We start from the raw sequence: 17,686 nt of genomic DNA on the forward strand, positions 1-17,686 counted from the left end.
ACGTACACACAGTCCTCAAAATAGAGATATGTGAGTGAGGAAAGTGAGGCAAAGGGAAAATAAAAGCTGTGATATGGTCTGGGGTGCGCTTAATACGGGAAATGCGTGCATAGGGCCTGCGGACTTAACCTACACTTCCTGAGGGCCAGTACCGAGGGAGAGCAGGTCGAGTTATGAGTTTCACAGTGTCCACAAGCCAGTTGTTCTGAAGAAGCGGGGCCACCCCGAAAGCCCTGTAACCTGGGCACCACCTGCAGGGGATGGAGATGCACGCTTCTAGAAAATGCCCCATGAGACTCCTCGGCCGCATCCGATTAGGCCCGGTGCAGAGTGCCAATGTGGCCGAGGCACCGGGCAGCTCTGAGCAGGTGTGGGGCAGCCCCAGCTTCCCACTCCCCAGAAGGGAGCAGGCTCCTCCCTGTGTGGCAGGGCTGCCCCGTGGGCTGAAACATCCTCCTGCAGCCGCCCAGGCTGAGCTTCCTCCTGAGCCAGGCTGCATGGCTGTAACTGAGACCCGGCCAGTGAGCGTGGTAAGGATGCAGGCCCCCAAAGACAGGAGCCGTGGGAGGTGGAAACAAGACCAGCTGTGGCCCTTCATTCCCGGCTCCCTGCTTCTCCCTCAAGTCTGTCCCATTCCCCTCACCTCTAGTCCAGGTCTGTTTGGCTCCCACGTACATTGGTTTCCCCGTCCTTTTTTTGGTTTGCTGCTACTTTCCTGCTATTTTTTTTCTTTTATTTTTACTTCCCCTCCCCCCTCGCCCTCCCCCCTTTCCCGCTATTTGGAGACATTTCCACCTTCTGCTCCTGCTACCAGCCATCTTAGCCTTGACATTCTCCAATCCAGGTTCCCCAAAGAAGGGTCTGGCTTGCCCAGTTCATCTCTTTCAGCTCAGCCACTCGGGCCACCCTCAGCCACCAGACGAGTGTCTTTGGGGCAGGTGCGAGCAGTTGCAGTTGTGGGTCAGACGGCGTGTATGGCACACTTCTCAGCCCCGCAGGGCTGCGGAGGGCGGCGGCCCTTGGCCTGGACTATGGATGTGGCAGGCGCTCGAAGCCATGTGTAACTCACTGGACGTGCGCTTCCAGGGGCTGAGAGCCCAGCGCTAACCTGCCTTTGCTTTGGGTACTTCCAGGGTAGATGTGGGGTCCCAGTCACCCCCCTGGCCGGCGATCCCTCTAATCAACACAATGGGCTTGTGAAGGCGGATGCTTCTGGGGACTCCTGTGCAGCCTGTACTCTGTGGAGGATGAGTGACGACGGACTCTGTGAACACCCCAAGCCGATGGAATTTCTCGACATCTGTTTGGGAGACCACATGCAGCTCCACCCAGGAGCACACCTGAGGCAGACACGCGGCCTCGCTGGCCCTCTCGGACCCTGCGGGGAGCAGACCTGGGCCTCTGACCCTCCTGATTCCATGAGGCGAGATGTTCATCCCAGGGGCTCCAGCCCAGAGCCCGCGCACCCGGGGAGTGGCTCTTCCCAGGAGGGGGCAGGGCAGAAAGCAGCATCCCCCGGGTCACCCCGGGACAGCCATCCTCTGGGGAGCCCAAGGCAGAGCCAGAGCACGTCCACCCAGGTGGTGTTCTGGGCGGGCATCCTGCAAGCCCAGATGTGCGTCCTGGACCTTCAGGAGGAGCTAGAGAAGACGGAAGGGATCAGAGCTGAGCTGAGATGCTGCCTCCCCACGGCGTCTCCCGACCTCCCCGCTTTCCCCTCCAGCCCGGTGGGACCCCGGGACTCAGGCCTCCACCCCAGCCCACCCGTGGACGTGCACGGGGCCTCGAGGGAAGATAGCAACGGGCCTGAAGGGGAGAACCGGAAGCTGGCATGGCCGAGGGAGGGCGCGCCAGACTCGTCCCCGGAGTGGGGTCCCGAGGAGGAGAGCATATTCTTTGACAACCCCCTCTTCCTGGAGAGCCCGTCCTCGGCCCCCAGTGTGTCTGAAGCGCGCTTTACTTGGGGGTTCTCAGATCCCTGCGCAGATGTGAGGACTGGGCCCCAGAGCCCGCAGACCCTGGAGCCCTCATCCCCAGGAAGCAGTGTGCCATGGGAGCTGGGCAGGGAGCCGGATCTGGGGGACAGCGCAGTGAATCCCAGCGGGCATACCACACCGCCATTCCCTGTGCCCACCTGCAGGCTGCACTCCTCCTCCTGGGCTGTGGTGGGCACCACCGAGGGGGCTCCCGCAGCACCTCCCGGCCAGGAGGAGAGCGAGGTGAGCAGAGCCCTGGGAACCAACCCCAGGCTGTGCATGGGGACACGGAAGGAAGGGCCTTCCTCTGTGGTCACCAGGCCCAGAACTCTCTTCCCAGGTGCTGGGGCCTTTGGGGATCCTGGAGCAATAGCGCAGAAAGGCAGGCCCAGTGTGGCCTTCAGCATCAGAGGGAATTTTACGGGCGCCATCCTGTCAACTGAACCTGATGGCAATTAACGTTAAGGCACAGATGTCTCCCATCTCGCCAGCTCCAAGGGGCTGCATGTGGACACATTTGGAGAACAAACAGCTCCTCCGGTTGCCGCGTGTTCCAGGCCAAACTCGGGCTCTCCCCCTCCCACCTTGAAGACATTCCCGACTGTAACAGGGCAGCGGTCAGCCTGCTGGGGTGACCTCTGCCCCTGGTGGGGAGATGTCTGCTTTAAGAGTCCTCTCTTTTGGGGAGAGATGTCAGCGTTTTGTTACTTTTAGCTCACGTGAGTCAGTGCATCCAGTGTCACCCGATCAGGCCCACGTGACGATGGCAGAGGTCTTGATATCAACTGGCACAAGTTGTAGGGACAAGTTATGTGAGCACATTTTTCCCAGGGAGGCCTCTGCTTAAGAGATAAGGAAACTCAACATGGCAGAGCAGGGCTGTAACTTTCTAATCTCTGTGGTCCCAGAGAGCAACGGGGAAGAGCTCATAACCAGAGCAGCTCTCGGCTGACCCCGAGATCAGAGGAGCTGCTGACACTGCCCAGGCCCCTCCACCCACAGGTTGGGGTCCCTGTGCAGGGCAGCTGTGCCTGTGTCCTGTGATGTGCATTCTGGGGCCTGGTTGCTCTAGGGCCCCTGGAGTCCTCAGAGGGAGGCCTGGGAGCCCTGTCCTGGGAGCCGGCCGTTTGCGCTCATCTGGGATGGCAGGGCCCAGCCCAGTGCCTGGGGGCTGTCCCCCTCTCTACAGCACAGCCCCTCCTTGGGCAGATGCTGCATGAGACAGGGCCATCTGAGCAGACAGAGCAGAGAAGACTAGAAGTCAGTGAGCATGGATGAGGCCCCAAGGCTGGAAGGGTGTCGGGAAGGCCCTGGGAGCAGTTTCCCTTGGGCAAACCTCTCTCTTCTCCTTTGCTTCCCTAGACCCCTCTGGGAGACAGTCTTGCCCCTGCCCCGGCTGCAGCGTCCTGTGTGGACAAAGCATGGACCTGGGAAACAGAACGTGTGGGATCTGATGCCAGCCCTGCCACGTATCCTGTGCAACCTTGGGCAAGTCACTTCCCCTCTCTTGGCCTCAACTTTTCCATCTGTAAAGAAGGAACATGAAGCCAGTGATTTCCAGGGCCCAGCACCAGCACCCCTAGGATGTGGGTCCCATCTGGGGTGCCACTTCTGAACCGAGGCCCAGACCAGGGTGTGAGGTCTGGGTGGGAGGACAGCAGGGACGGGGGAGGGCTCTGTATACTCACGGTCCCTCTTCCCTACCTCTCCTCCCCGATGTCTTCACTGCCCCCTTCACCTCTCAGTGCCTCCGGGGCTCACAGATGCGTCTGTGTCTCTCTCAACAGGCTCTGCCAAGTCACGAGGGCTGGCAGACCAAGGAGGTTCCTTCCTGGCCCCAGGGGCCTCTTCGCTCCCAGGACAGAGGTGAGATCCAATATGGGGTCTGGGAAATTGGGTGGTTGGAGGCTTTGGAATCTGGAGTGGGGACAGAGGGCCTTCCCCAGGGGTGTCATTAAGGAGTCCCCAGACAGACTTGGGCTTAAATCCTGCTTCTGCCTCTGGCTCCATCAGTACGATGGGTTTTAAAATACTCATCTCACAGAGTAAATGAAGAAATGGTCAAAAGTCCCAGCCGTTTGGATGGCTGGGTCTCAGTGGTTTAGCAAGCCCTGAAACCCCGGTTGCCTTGGGGCTGAAGTTCTGGGAGTCGTCTGCCCGCTGTCCCTACGTGTGGTGTGTCACTGCCCGACAGGGGACAGAATGTGCCGCTCCAGGGAGGAGCCCTGGGACGGGGGAGCTGCTGGGGGTGGCAGCCCAGGCTGTTCCCTGGCTCTGCCCCTTGGCCCTCAGCCTACCCCTTGTCCGGTGCCAGCTTCGCTCTACACTCTTCCTCAGGTGACAGGCATGTAGAGTGTGCCCAGGAGTCTGCTCCCTGCACCGTGTCCCCCGGCCCCCGGGGGAGCCCAGCCTCTTCGTCGGAGCCGAGCAGCCCTGAGTCTGAGGCCAGAGGCCCCAGCCCCCGGCCCAGCCCCCTGTCCTCCCAGGAAGGCAGCCCGCAGCTCTGGAGCCACCACCCGGGCAGCGTTCTTCCCACGTGGATGCTAGATACTTCAAGCCCTTCATTCCTGGAGACGGATGGGGCAGAGCCGACTTCCCTGGAGAAGGAGAAGGCAGGAGAGGCCCCAAGCCCAGGGAAGGAAGTAAAGAGTGAAGACCCAGCCGGGACTGCCGAGGCTGGAGCCAGGCAGCCCGACGTTCTCTTGACCTCTACAGAAGGGTGAGTGTCGTTCTAACCACCTTCTGCCTCCTAATGATACAGGCATTTAAGAATACCCGGTATGATTCTCTTCCCATATAGGTCCTTACAAAATATTGAGTAGAGCTCCCTGTGCTATACAGTAGGTCCTTGCTGGGTATCTATTTTATATATCGTAGTGTGTATCTGTTAATCCCAGCCTCCTAATTTATCCCTCCCCCCGCCTGTCCCCTTTGGTAACCATAGATTTGTTTTCTATGTCTGTGGGTCTATTTCTGTTTTGTAAATAAGTCCATTTGTATCCTTTTTTTTTTTTAAGATTCCACATATAAGTGATAGCATATGATATTTGTCTTTCTCTGTCTGGCTTACTTCACTTAGTACGATAATCTCTAGGTCCATCCGTATTGCTGTACATGGCATTATTTCATTCTTTTTTTATGGCTGAGTAATATTCCAGTGTGTGTGTGTGTGTGTGTGTGTGTGTGTGTGTGTGTGTGTATACACATACATACCACATCTTCTTTATCTACTCACCTGTTGATGGACATTTACGTTGTTTTCATGTCTTGGCTATTGTAAATAGTCCTGCTGTGAACATTGGGGCGCATGTATCTTTTCAAATTATAGTTTTCTCTGGGTCTATGCCCAGGAGTGGTATTGCTGGATCATATGGTAACTCTAGTTTTTTAAGGACCCTCCATACTGTTCTCCATAGTGGCTGCACCAATTCACATTCCCACTACAGTGTGTAGGAGGGCTCCTTTTTCTCCACACCCTCTCCAGCATTTACTATATGCACACTTTTGGTTGATGGTCATTCTGACTGGAGTCAGGTGACGTGAGAAAAGCACGTTGGGACTTAACATACTAATATCTGTTAAGCCAGGATTATATGATTGGAGGGTCTGGTAGCACAAGAAACCAATGAGCGGACAGTCAAACACGTGGGGCAGGACTTGAATGTATCGAGGCAGAGCCAGGGAGACGTGTCCACGGCTGGACACCAGGAGAGGACCAGGGGTGCGTGCAGCGAACCTGACCTGACCAAGGCCATGTGCCCAGAAAAATGGGGGCCATGCTAGGCAGGTCTGGGGAGAGGGAATGTCAGAGCTTGTGATGTGGGGATTACATGCCGCTTTGAATTTGAGGATGTGTCTGGGAGGCCCAGGGCGCCGACTCGGATCTCAGGGGAAGCTGGAGCAGCAAGGAGAGGTTTGATTGGGACCAAAGGAATGGTGGATCTTGGGGTCCATAGCAGGACTAAGTAACCCTAGAACTGTGACCAGGGGTAGAAATAGTCCAACTGGAAACCATCCTAGACGTCCACCTGCCCCAAGGATGCTGCATGAAGGCTGTCAGCCCCTAGGATCTCTACATGGGGAAGGGGTTTCGTTGGCCAAATAGGGCTCATATGAAAGAGACCAGGGGAAACTAGTGATGGTTCAGGTCGTGGACCTAGTGTTGGACTAACTGGAAGATTAACTCCACTCCCACCTCGAAGTCATTGGGTGATGGTGAACCCCAGGCAGTGCCAGAAACCAAAGAAACCAAAGAAGACTCTTCTGCAGCTGGAAAGCTACACTGTCCCTGAAGAAGTTCCAGCTAATCAGAAGAGTCTCTAGGTGTCTAAAAAGAGAGGCTTCACGATACCCAAAATTAAAGTTAATTCAACCCCAAATAAAAGGAAATCCACCGAAAATGAGACCCATACTTTCATAGTAAATAATGAAAAAAGGTTTAATTGATGCTTTTCTTGGTAAATGGCACTAAATATTACATAAGTAAATTTATTTAATCTTATATTTAATAAACTATAGGAGATTAATTCTCCTGGCCTAATTTGGTGGCCCAATGAGACGTCTTTCATTCACCCTTAACTTTCACAGTGAGGTCATAAGGGTCTATTTAATTTATCATTTTATTTTATTGTTTTATTGTTGGCCGCACTGAGGTGGCATGCGGAACTTCCCCAACCAGGGATCGAACCTATGCTACCTGCAGTGGAAGTGTGGAGTCTTAACCACTGGACCACCAGGGAAGTCCTATTTTATTTTATTTTTTTATATCAGCTTTATTAAGATATAATTCACACACTATACAATCCATCCATTTAAAGTATACAATTCCATACCAATTTATATTTGCCCTGTGGGGTATTTTTCCTCAAAGTGCCTTCCCATCTAGATATTATTTTAGTAACAACACTCCCTGACTAGGTCATTTTTTTTTTTTTTAGATGTTGGGGGTAGGAGTTTATTAATTTATTTCTTTCTTTTTGCTGTGTTGGGTCTTCGTTTCTGTGCGAGGGCTTTCTCCAGCTGTGGCAAGTGGGGGCCACTCTTCATCACGGCGCGCGGGCCTCTCACTATCGCGGCCTCTCTTGTTGCGGAGCACGGGCTCCAGACGCGCAGGCTCAGTAGTTGTGGCGCACTGGCTTAGTTGCTCCGCGGCATGTGGGATCCTCCCAGACCAGGGCTCGAACCTGTGTCCCCTGCATTAGCAGGCAGATTCTCAACCACTGCGCCACCAGGGAAGCCCTGACTAGGTCATTTTTGTAAAAGTATTTGAGGGCTTTGTCAGCTGGTAGTCTAAGTAGCTCTCTTTAGATGTGACAAGCGTGTCATTGTTGTTATTTTCTCCTCTTCGGTTGTTCACTGGGCTCACTCTTCCCGTTCCTCACTTGTCAGTGGCTTCCCAGGTGATCCCTGGAATCTTCCAGCATCACTTTCACGGCCTTCACAAAATCCTTTCTGGCAAGATTTGTAATTTCACTTTTCAGTTGGTTTCCATTATGTTTGCCCTGCCTTGTTGGATGTGGATGAGCCTCAGGAAGCAGTGAGAAGTTACCAGCAAAGACGCTGACCCAGTTGGGGGCAGAGACGTACATTTGTGTTAAGACGTACATCTTATAAGTGGGCAGTCTGTCGGTGAACATTTTCATACCGTGATAAGTTTTCTTATCTGTACGACTCCCTAACTGCAGTAACCTGGATGATGATTAGTCCACTAATGAGGAAACCCCAATACCTGGTTGCAATGTTGCAGGGAAAACGCAAGAGTCAGGTAGAGATGGGGCTGGGTGACTTCTGGGATTCTGAGTGTTCTCCGAGTCTACCGTGAGGCTTACTGGGGCCTGTGCAGCCTCTGCAGGGCACCATCCAAAGCCCCTGCTGGAAGGCCCCTTCCTGTACCACAGGGCTGCCGTTACAGGAAGGCAGGGGATGGAAACCACCTGTGGCAACCCCAGCTGTCACCGTCCCTTAAAGGTGGTCTCGCCTTCCGTTCTTGCTTTATCCTTGCACCTTCTTTGGCTCCAGATCTAGGGGTGGAGGCTGGAGGCTGGAGCTGGGGGAGGGGAAGGGCGGCAAGGAGGCATGATGGGGCGGACGGGACAGGTGAGGGACACAAGTGGCTGCTGACCTCTGGGGAGGTATTCCCACCCCTCCTTGGGATGGACTAAACACCACTGGGGTCTTCAAAGGGCTGCACCTGCCACCTGAGGTGAACTCGGCTCAGGACGTCCCTGTGGTTTACCTTAGGAAGTGCTGGTACCGAGCTCCGCTCCAGCCCTTGCTAGCTTCGTGTGAATACTGCCCTCTCTGGGCCCTCCGGGCGCCCAGGTCAGGCCAGGCAGCCTGTGACCCTGCCTCTTCCCTGGGGGAGGCCCTGGTCCGGCTCTTCCCCGGCCACACGAGGCCCTGGAGCTCCAGCTCCTGCCCTGAGCTCTGGGCGTGGACTCCTGAGCACACCTGCCCCTATGACTGACCTCAAGGATGCTTGACCCCGAGCCCCTCTGTGTCCATCCCAAGTGGGAGTCTGAGGTCACTGATGGACTTTCGCAGGCTTCCTGAGAGCCCCGTGCCCCACGCGCAGCCCCCAGAGGAAGGCCAAAGGCTGCCAGCTGGAGGCAAGGTGGAGAATGGCGTCAGGACCGACAAGGTGGCCTGGAACTTGGCCTCCCGCCTCTATCGCCTGGAGGGCTTCCGGAAGTCCGAAGTGGCCGCTTACCTGCAGAAGAAGTAAGGGGCTTTGAACCTGAGCAAGGCCGAGGTCGAGTCAGGAAGGGAAGCAGCCAGTGGGCTCCCTGGCCGCCCGTGTCCCCCCAGCCCGGCCGCTGACCTCTCAAGCCTTCATTCCTGTCCCGTCCACTGAACCCCTCACCCCTTTGCCCCCCAGACCCTTGCCATGCCTGCCTCTTCCTCTTAGTCACATTCGTGTCGCCCTCGACCCCTGCTTAGAGCCGCCGGACCCGGCGACCTGCCTCCCCCACCCCAAACCCATGTCCCTCCCACTCAGCGTCAGAGGGGTGCCAGTGCCCTCTTGGGAACTAGGGTCCAGACTGGCTGTGCCTTTCCCTTGATTTCACGCCCCCCAGCCCCCATCAGGCCCCAGGATATGTTCAGGCCCCCAGTCCAGAACCCCAAAGCAGGCTTCATCCCCACTTTCCCTCCACAGCAACGACTTCAGCAGGACGGTGGCTGAGAAGTACCTGTCCTTCTTCCAGTTTGGAGGCCAGAGCCTGGACCGTGCGCTCCGGTAACAGCTGGGGGCCTTCTCTGGGGAGGAGGGAGGGATGGTGGAGGGCAGTGGCACCACCGGCAGGGCTGGAATCTGATTGGCCCTGAGCTCTGGGGCTGCTGGGCTCTGCCTGGACTCTGGCCCTCCTTCCAGGGGCTTCCTCCACGCCCTGGTGCTCAGTGGCGAGACCCAGGAACGCGAGCGGATCCTCTACCAGTTCTCCAAGCGCTTCTATCACTGCAACCCTGGGCTCTTCTCCTCAGTAGGTAGGGAGACGCCGGCCCTTTGGGGGGACCGGGCAGAAGGATGGCAGGGAAGTGTCCCCAGTCTGCTTGGGGGTTCACTGGGTGGTGGCTGGTGGGAGTGTGTTTGGGGGGCTCTGGGGGCCCAGAAGCATTTGGGGGTCACCCTGCCCAGGGTGGGCAGAGGAAATGCAGGAGTCCCGGTTCCAACGAGCTTTCTCTCTGGGGGGCAGACTGCGTGCACACCTTGACCTGTGCCGTCATGCTGCTCAACACGGACCTGCACGGACAGGTGAGAGCCTGGGGTTCCTGGAAAAGGGGAGCCGACGCCTGGGATGGGGTCAGGGAGGGCCCTGGGGACCTGGGGAAGGTTCGGAGTAGCCGGCCGGGGGTCTCTCTGTTGGGGTCGGGCATGTGTGCCAGCGACGCCCCTGTCCACGTGGCCACAGAACATCGGGAAGAGCATGAGCTGCCAGGAATTCATCACCAACTTGAACGGCCTGCGGGACGGCGGGAACTTCCCCAAGGAGCTGCTCAAGGTACGGCACGGGGGCCGCTCGGGGGCCCGGAGCCTTAGCTCTCTGTCCCAAGGGCAACGTGAGCTCACGCCTGGCTTTGCCGAAACATCCTGGAGAGGACAGGCCTTCCTTACTGAAGGGAACGAAAAGTGTGGGTCCCGGGCCAGCCGTATCAGCGTCACCTTGGAACTTATTAGCTTGTGTGAATTCACAGGCCCCACCCGTCCCCCCCCCGCCCCCGGACCTACTGAATCAGAATCTCAGGCTGGGCCCCTACAATGTTCTGTCATGCTTCTGGGTGATCCTTAGGCCTGAGAAGGCCTGGGGTTTTGGTTCTCAGGGCAGAGCTTCAAGTAGTAAAAGTCTAGAGCTAGGATTCGGGGGCCAGAGGTTCCAGGGTTTGGATTCAGTTCACTCCTTGGCCAAGGCAAGTTCCTCCGGGGCGAGTGACCACGTTACAGGGTTGTTATCACAACCTGCCTAGGCCAGGGCCTGGCCCACAGTCTGCCTTCCTAAGCAGTTAGAGCATTTATTCTCTTGTCTAGTCGGTGAACATTAATCGAACACTTACTAGGTACCCGGCGCCCCACTGGGCGTGGCCAGGGCTACGGAAGCCAGCCAGCCACGCTGATATGAGGACCCTCGGTCTTATCATTTCAAAGTCACAGCACCTCGTTTATTCATTCACTCGCCGTACACTGACTGCCCCGGTCGTCAGCTGTTCCTGTTGTGTCAGATCCCTCTGGGCAGGATGGTATGGGGGTGACTCGTTTCCCCTTCAAGGGAACTGGTTCAGGCCTCGCTAAGCTCAAGAAAGGACGAGGATCGCTTTGATCGTCCTCGTGTCTCTAGCTCCCTGCACAGTGCTCGGCACGTGCCCCGTACGTTGCTGCATGTGTGCGTGGATGCGCAGATGCATGGGCTGCTTCCTGCTCGTGGCAGAAGGGCAGCTGCATCGGGGTGGAGGCAGCAGGCTGCAGCATGCCTGTCCTACCTCTGCCAGACAGAATGTGCACCCCACGGCCCGAGGCTCCCAGGCCCACCTGTATGTTTCTGTTCCAGGCCCTCTACTGGTCTATCCGAAGTGAGAAGCTCGAGTGGGCCGTGTAAGTGAGACTCACCTTGCCTCCCCTCCCTCTCCCCTGCCCTCCCTCCACCCACCCACCCGAGTTGGAGAACTTGGGCCCCTGGACAGGGCTCCCCTCTATGTGGGTGGAGCCAGAGGCGGGGCAGTGGGCCAGGGAACATCTGAGGAGCCAGAGGTGGCGAGGGTATGGGGATGGTAGGGAGTGATGGGTTGCCTTTGGAGGAGGACTTCTCCGGTGGCGGGGGGTGGGGGGGGGTCCTGAGGTGTGGCTTCCCAGCAGGAGAGAGAGGATGGGGGTCCTGAGGTGGTGGTGGGCACCTCCTGATGGCCTCTGGCCAGTCAGCATCCCCAGCCTGATTCTCTGATGTCCAGGGATGAAGAAGACGCAGCCAGGCCCGAGAAGGCCCAGCCGTCTCCCCTGGCTGGCAAGATGAACAACCCCTTCCTCCAGCTGGTCCAGGACCCCACGGCGCCCACCTACAAGCAGGGCATCCTGGCTCGGAAGATGCATCAGGATGCGGACGGCAAGAAGAGTGAGTGTCTGCCTGCTGCCACGCGGGGGCATCTGTCTGCCCATGAACGGGGTGTATGTGCAAGTGCTGTGCTCAGGGACACCGTACAGAGAGACGGCACGGGCGGAGGACAGGCAGCCCATGTTCCTTCCACAGTGCTGACCGTGAACCGGGGTCTGTGTCATGTGCTGGGGGTGGGGGAGGGGTGCAGAGACAAGATAGACCTAGGGACCCCCCACCCCCGAACCCCTGTGCTATGGTGGGAATTAGACAAGCACACCAGTGTCTGGTATAAAAGGAAGAAAGAGCTGCGTGGTGTAGGGAGGCCTCCATCGAGTATGGCGTGTGCAGGAGGGCAAGGTTTCTGGTTTTGTTTTGGGGTGGAACGTGGGGGACAGGATAGTTAAGGCTTCTGGTCTCTGAGCTGAACCTTGGAGGAAAAGAGGGTCTGATTCTTTGTAGTTGGGCAGAGGGATCCCCACCGAGAAGAGAGCACGGGGCGTGTGAAAGAGGATGGCGTGAGGTGCATTGGGCCTCATCCTGCAGACTGTTGACGGCTCTGGAGCCGGGCAGCCACGTGACCAGAGCAGGAATGGGATCCCAGATGGGCTGGGGTACGGTGACCCGCCAGGGAACTGGCACTTGGCTGTGAGAAGCCACGTGAGCAAGGGCAGGAAGTGCCCGTGAGGAGGCCGGCCTTCTGCCCTAGCATCTGAGCCCCTGGGCCTCTCTGGATGGGACCAGAATGATGTGTGAGAAGAGCTGTGCTTGTGGGCGGGGCGGGGGCGTGTGATGGTCTGTACGAGCGTCGGCTTTTGTGGTTGTTTGTAAATAGTTCTGTTTTGGTGTCTGCGAGTGATTGCCCACGTGTGAGACACGGTACTGCCCGTTTGTGTGATCGGTTGTGTTTTGTTGTGCTCGGGCCTGTCGCTCTACACCCTGGGGAGGGACTGGAGTTGGTGGAGGGGAAGCGGGGGGACAGTGTGTGTCTGAGGGTCCAGAGGGGCGGCCACCACACCCACCTTTGTGTTCTGCTCCTGGGGCAGCGTCGTGGGGCAAGCGCGGCTGGAAGATGCTCCACACGGTCTTGCGAGGGATGGTCCTCTACTTCCTGAAGGTAGGAAGGGAGTCTGCACCCGCGATGGGCAGCACGGGAGGATGAGCAACTGATGCAGACCTCTTTTCTGAGCCCGTGTGCCCTGTGGCAGGGAGAGGACCACGGCCTTGAGGGGGAGAGCTTGCTGGGGCAGATGGTGGACGAACCGGTAGGGGTGCACCACTCGCTGGCCACTCCCGCCACCCACTACACCAAGAAGCCGCACGTCTTCCAGCTGCGCACGGCCGACTGGCGCCTCTACCTCTTCCAGGCACCGTGAGTTTCGGGGGGGAACAGACAAGCGGCAAGGCCCCAGCTTTCCTCCCTGACCCCCTCTCATCCTCTGACGGCTACCGGCCCCACCCTGGGGGGGAGGTGCCATCCTGAACAGTCCACCTGAGATGGGCTGCTGGCCGGTGTCCGGCTACAGCTGGAAGCCGGGGCTTCCTGCTTCCGTCCCCTGCCCTCGGCCCACTTCGCCACTGCACCACCTCTTCCCCGAAAGTCCGACCGAGCCTCTCAGTTCCAAACAGAGGATTCCAGGAAGTCACGAACACTCGATCATTTTTTGGCATTTGATATAAACTCTATTGCCTTCCCAGATTTGCCTCTTTGTCTGCTGAGAAAAACCACAAGCGGGGGTCAACCACCTCGGCCAGTGGCAGGACTTCTCTGGCTTTTGTCGGCTCTGAGTCCTGAGCTGCCGGGCTGCTGTGCAAACCACGGGAGGCTGAGGGCGGGGATAGGTGATAGCACCGGCCTCTGTGGTCCTGGGGACAGACGGCCACCTCTCCCTGCAGCACTGCCCAGGAGATGACTTCCTGGATGGCACGCATCAACCTGGCCGCCGCCACGCACTCGGCGCCGCCCTTCCCCGCAGCGGTGGGCTCCCAGCGCAAATTCGTCCGGCCCATCCTGCCCGTGGGCCCCGCCCAGAGCTCCCTGGTACGGCCCGGGGGAGGGGCGGGATGCCGCGCGGGATGGGGGTGCGCCCCGGAGGACTAGGAAGGAGATGAGAGGCTGTGCAGCTGGCCTAGGAAAAGTGGGGGGGGGGGGGAGGGGGAGGGATGGGCTGAACACCTAGGCCCGGGATCGAGGTGTACACCTGAGCCCAGGAACGGAGGCGGGGGGCGGGGGTGTGAGGGGGATTCTTGGGCTGCCCACCTGGGCCTGGAACGGAGTGGGAGGGCTCGGAGCAGCTTCCCCCACTGTCTCCCGCTCCCAGGAGGAGCAGCATCGATCCCACGAGAGCTGCCTGGATGCTGCCGCCGACGACCTGCTGGATCTGCAGAGAAACTTACCGGAGCGGCGGGGCCGCAGCCGAGAGCTGGAGGACTACCGCTTGCGGAAGGAGTACCTGGAGTACGAGGTGAGGTGCCCGCGCCTCACCTTCCGCCTGGACCCTCTGCCGCCCTCTCGTGGCCGTGGCTGTCCCTGCAGCCTTGGCTCAGGGCAGGGGGAGGTGCTCCTGTGAGAACTCGGGGTGCTGTGTGCGCTGTCTGCACACGAGTGTGTGCACACGCGTGCGCAAATTGTGTGTGTCCGTGTGCACTCGGGCCGCTTCTCCTCTTGTCCTGGGGGCGCATAGCAGCTGCTTGTCTGGAAACGCTCTTAGGGAATGTTACTTTCATACATGTCTTTGCTCCCAAGAGTATTTCTGGCTTTTCCTACACTGAAGGGAAATCTATATCTTAACAGAATTATTTCTCCTAATAGCTACCTAATAATAATAATAGGCAGTATTTCTGAAGCTCGCATTGCATGGATTATCTTATTATCTAACTACTCTGGGGGTAGGGGCGGTAATCCTCATTTTACAGATGAGGAAACTGAGGCACAGAGAGATTAAGCGACTTGTCCAAACCTGATACATTTTCAAGAGACTCCAGTTACATCCGTGCCTCGTGTATGGTCGTAACTAAGGAATGACCTTTATTAGCTCTGTGATCGATGCTGAGATATTTTTTCCCACCCGGCACGCACCCTGCACCCAAATTCAGGAGGAGGGTAGGCGAGGGGCAGTGTGGGAACAGAAGGGGTGAGAGGCCACCCAGGGGCAGAGAGGGGAGAAGGGAGCGTCAGTGTCACCTCCTGGCTGTGCCCACCGGCCCTCGCTCTGCCCTCTCCCTTTCTTTCTGGTTTATCCATTTGGCGCGCTGGCTGCATCCATCGCTGTGAGCACGCCACTTCCCAGAGGCCCCGGCGTGTGGCCGGTAGGACCCAGCTCTGCACGCGGCATTCCAGCCTCTCCCTACCACTTTCTGACCAGCTGGGACCTTTAGCAAGGCCCACCCCTCCCTGGGCCTCACTTCCCTCTTTACGAAGCAGAGCAGTGACTCCCACCCGACCTCCCAGGGCTGGGATGGGGATCCAGCGGGCTGGAGGGTGGGAAGCACTAGGTAAACTGGGAACTGTATCCGAAGGATGCTCGTTACAGGGGCCCAAGGAGTGTTAAACAGATGAGGGTAGTTAGCGTCATACCCTCCAGATGCCAGTTGTTAGAACGCCACGCAGACTCACTTAGGGTTGGGCACAGATGGGCACTGTTTATGTTTGTGCCGCACAGATCTCGGGCCTAGTGGGTTACGGATCTTTTAGTGTCTCAGCGATGTAACGTGCTCCAGAGATGCCAGTCACAGCACTGCACGCTGTTGGCTCTTAGACCAGGGCTGGACTTACGGGTGTAACTATAAAACACCCAGGGAACGGCAGGATCTGCAGATACGGTTGCTCAAGGAGATGCTAGCCTTTGGCCCGGCGCTCCTTCTGCAGGAGTCTTTATCGCCATAGCGTCATTCACATGTGGGCTGTCTGTCCCTCACGATCCCAGCCCCCTCCCGACCTGGAGCCGGGGTGGTGCTAAGGCGGCGGGGCCCGTGTGTTGCAGAAAACCCGTTACGAGACCTACCTGCAGCTGCTGGTGGCCCGTCTGCACTGCCCGTCGGATGACCTGGACCTGTGGGAGGAACAGCTGGGGAAGGAGGCTGCAGGCCCACAGGAGTCCAAGCCCAGCCTGAAGAAGTCCCACTCCAGCCCGTCCCTGCACGTGGATGAGGCCCCCACCACGGCCAAGGTCAAGCGCAACATCTCAGAGCGCAGAACCTACCGGAAGATCATCCCCAAGCGGAACCGCAATCCGCTGTGAATCGGGTGCCCCCTCACCGACTCTGCCCCACGGCCTGGGGTGGATGTGGGATGAAGCCCCGAGGAAGAGCCTTGTCTCAGCGGGCGCATGTGGTGATGAGGCCCTGCCCCTCCCCCGCTGAAGGATAGCCTTGCTCCCCTGTGGTCCCTCGTACACGGGAGTCTCCCCAATACTGCTGCCCCCGCCCCTGGCTGCTCCCGAGGGCGACAGGAGGTCAGGAATTTGGCTCCGCTCCCACAGCTCATCCCATGTCACCCTCCATCCCTTCAGAAGCCACAGCGGACACCTTTCCCAGGCCTGCGGGCAGCTCGGTGCTTATTTGAGAGTCACAGCACTCGGGGACCCCCGACCTCTGGGACAGAGGCCGGGGCAGCAGATCCCTCTGGGCAGACGAGCTAGGGGAGCCGCAGCCCTGAGGGTGGTCTTGTTCTGGGAATCAGGTGGCCTGCTGGGAGAGGTCCTGGGAGACCCCAGCCAGGCCCCGCCCACTGGGCGGACAGCCTTCTGGGTAGGGGCAGGGATGCGGCGAGTTCAGGGGCTCAGTGAGGCTGACCCTGGGGCCCCTGCCTTTGTCTCCTCTCCCACACATCACCCACTCGCAGTGGGCAAACGAGAGAGGCCCTGCCTTGCGTGGCCAATTGCTGATCGTCAGAGCGGAGCCGATGGCGGTCAGTGAGGGCCGGAAGGGGTGGCGGCCTCCAGAGCTCGGTGGAGAGCCCTGGAACGAGGGGCCTTTGCCTCCCCAGAGCAGGGAAGGAGTTCTCTCCGGGTTCAGACCCTAGGGAGGCTGAGGGTAAGAGGTGGTGACGCGTCCGCATCCGCTGGGGGCTCTGGAGAGTTGGGGGGCGGGGGCGGAGGCCTGGCTCCCTTCCCTGAAAGCTACATGCCCGAGGGGCTCCAGGACCCTCCCAGTCCCCTCCCCTGTACCAGCCTGCTCCCAGGGGCCCTTGCCACCCTGCCTGGGAAGTCCCCTTGTGCTCCATCGGGCTGGCTCCCAGCTGGGCTGTTCTCTGGGGGAGGTTCCGGGCACTCGCGGACCCGAGGCTCTGCCTGTGGGAAGGAGGCTGGGCTGCAGGGGCGGCCACCATTGTCTCTGTTCAGCCAAGTGTGCGAGCAGGCGACCCGCCAAGAGGGGCCTCTCCACTGCCCGCCTGCTGGCTGACGCACGGCCCCTCCGGCCTTCCTGCCGGCCCTGTCCTCCCCTTCATGCTTGCAAGCAGCCTGGAACTCCACCAGGTGGGGCTGGCACTTGGGGGCCACGACGGGTGTCTGGCCAGGGCCCAGGGCCGGGCCACACACCCAAAGCGTGCACAATAGATGCCAACAAAGAAGGAGGTGTGTTCGAGTGTAGGGGCAGGGGAGGGTCAGCCAGTTCCGGGCAGCTGGGGCCACCCGCAGGGTGGCGGGCCGCATCCCCCTTGCCGTGTGTGCGTGCATGTCTGTGTGCGTGTGCATGTCTGTGGGCGTGTATGTAGCACCCTGAGCAGGTGCAGGAGTCACATATGTAGGCTGTCACAGCTGGAGGGGACCTCAGAATCATTTAGTTATCCACTCATGTGTTCATTCTTTCATTTCACAAGTAATATTAACTACCTTTTATGGGCCAGTGCTATGGGATTCAGACACGGATTAAGCGCATCCCTGGCCTCCAGGAGATGACTGTCCTGCTCTCTGGTTTCCAGTTGGCAGTGTAGAGACACGCTGGAGACATTCCCATCCTACACCCAGGGATTCAGATACAGTAGATCTGGGTCAGGGACACCAATAGGTACTTTTAAGACTCCCTGGGCAACTCTGATGTGCAGTGGTAGTTAACAGCCACGGTGAAGTCCGGTCGTCTCATTGGATTGAGGCGGGAGCCTAGCGCCAGGTGGACGTGACTTGGCCCAGG

The 17,686-nt window shown here is 58.5% G+C and overlaps 1 protein-coding gene across 1 annotated transcript; it reads left to right on the top strand.

Annotated features, from left to right (window-relative positions):
• The first annotated feature begins 290 nt into the window (after nucleotides 1–290).
• PSD4 (pleckstrin and Sec7 domain containing 4) lies at nucleotides 291–15,795 on the top strand. Its single transcript, XM_065891643.1, has 17 exons — nucleotides 291–368; nucleotides 1,134–2,219; nucleotides 3,339–3,464; nucleotides 3,764–3,842; nucleotides 4,386–4,695; nucleotides 8,487–8,696; nucleotides 9,133–9,213; nucleotides 9,349–9,461; nucleotides 9,671–9,729; nucleotides 9,887–9,976; nucleotides 11,018–11,061; nucleotides 11,415–11,575; nucleotides 12,601–12,671; nucleotides 12,763–12,926; nucleotides 13,451–13,595; nucleotides 13,876–14,019; nucleotides 15,538–15,795. Exons 1-17 carry the CDS (start codon nucleotides 291–293, stop codon nucleotides 15,793–15,795), a joined length of 3,219 nt encoding a protein of 1,072 aa, XP_065747715.1.
• Nucleotides 15,796–17,686: the final 1,891 nt, after the last annotated feature.

Source organism: Phocoena phocoena, chromosome 14 (genome assembly GCF_963924675.1).
Source record: "Phocoena phocoena chromosome 14, mPhoPho1.1, whole genome shotgun sequence".
NCBI lineage: Eukaryota > Metazoa > Chordata > Mammalia > Artiodactyla > Phocoenidae > Phocoena > Phocoena phocoena.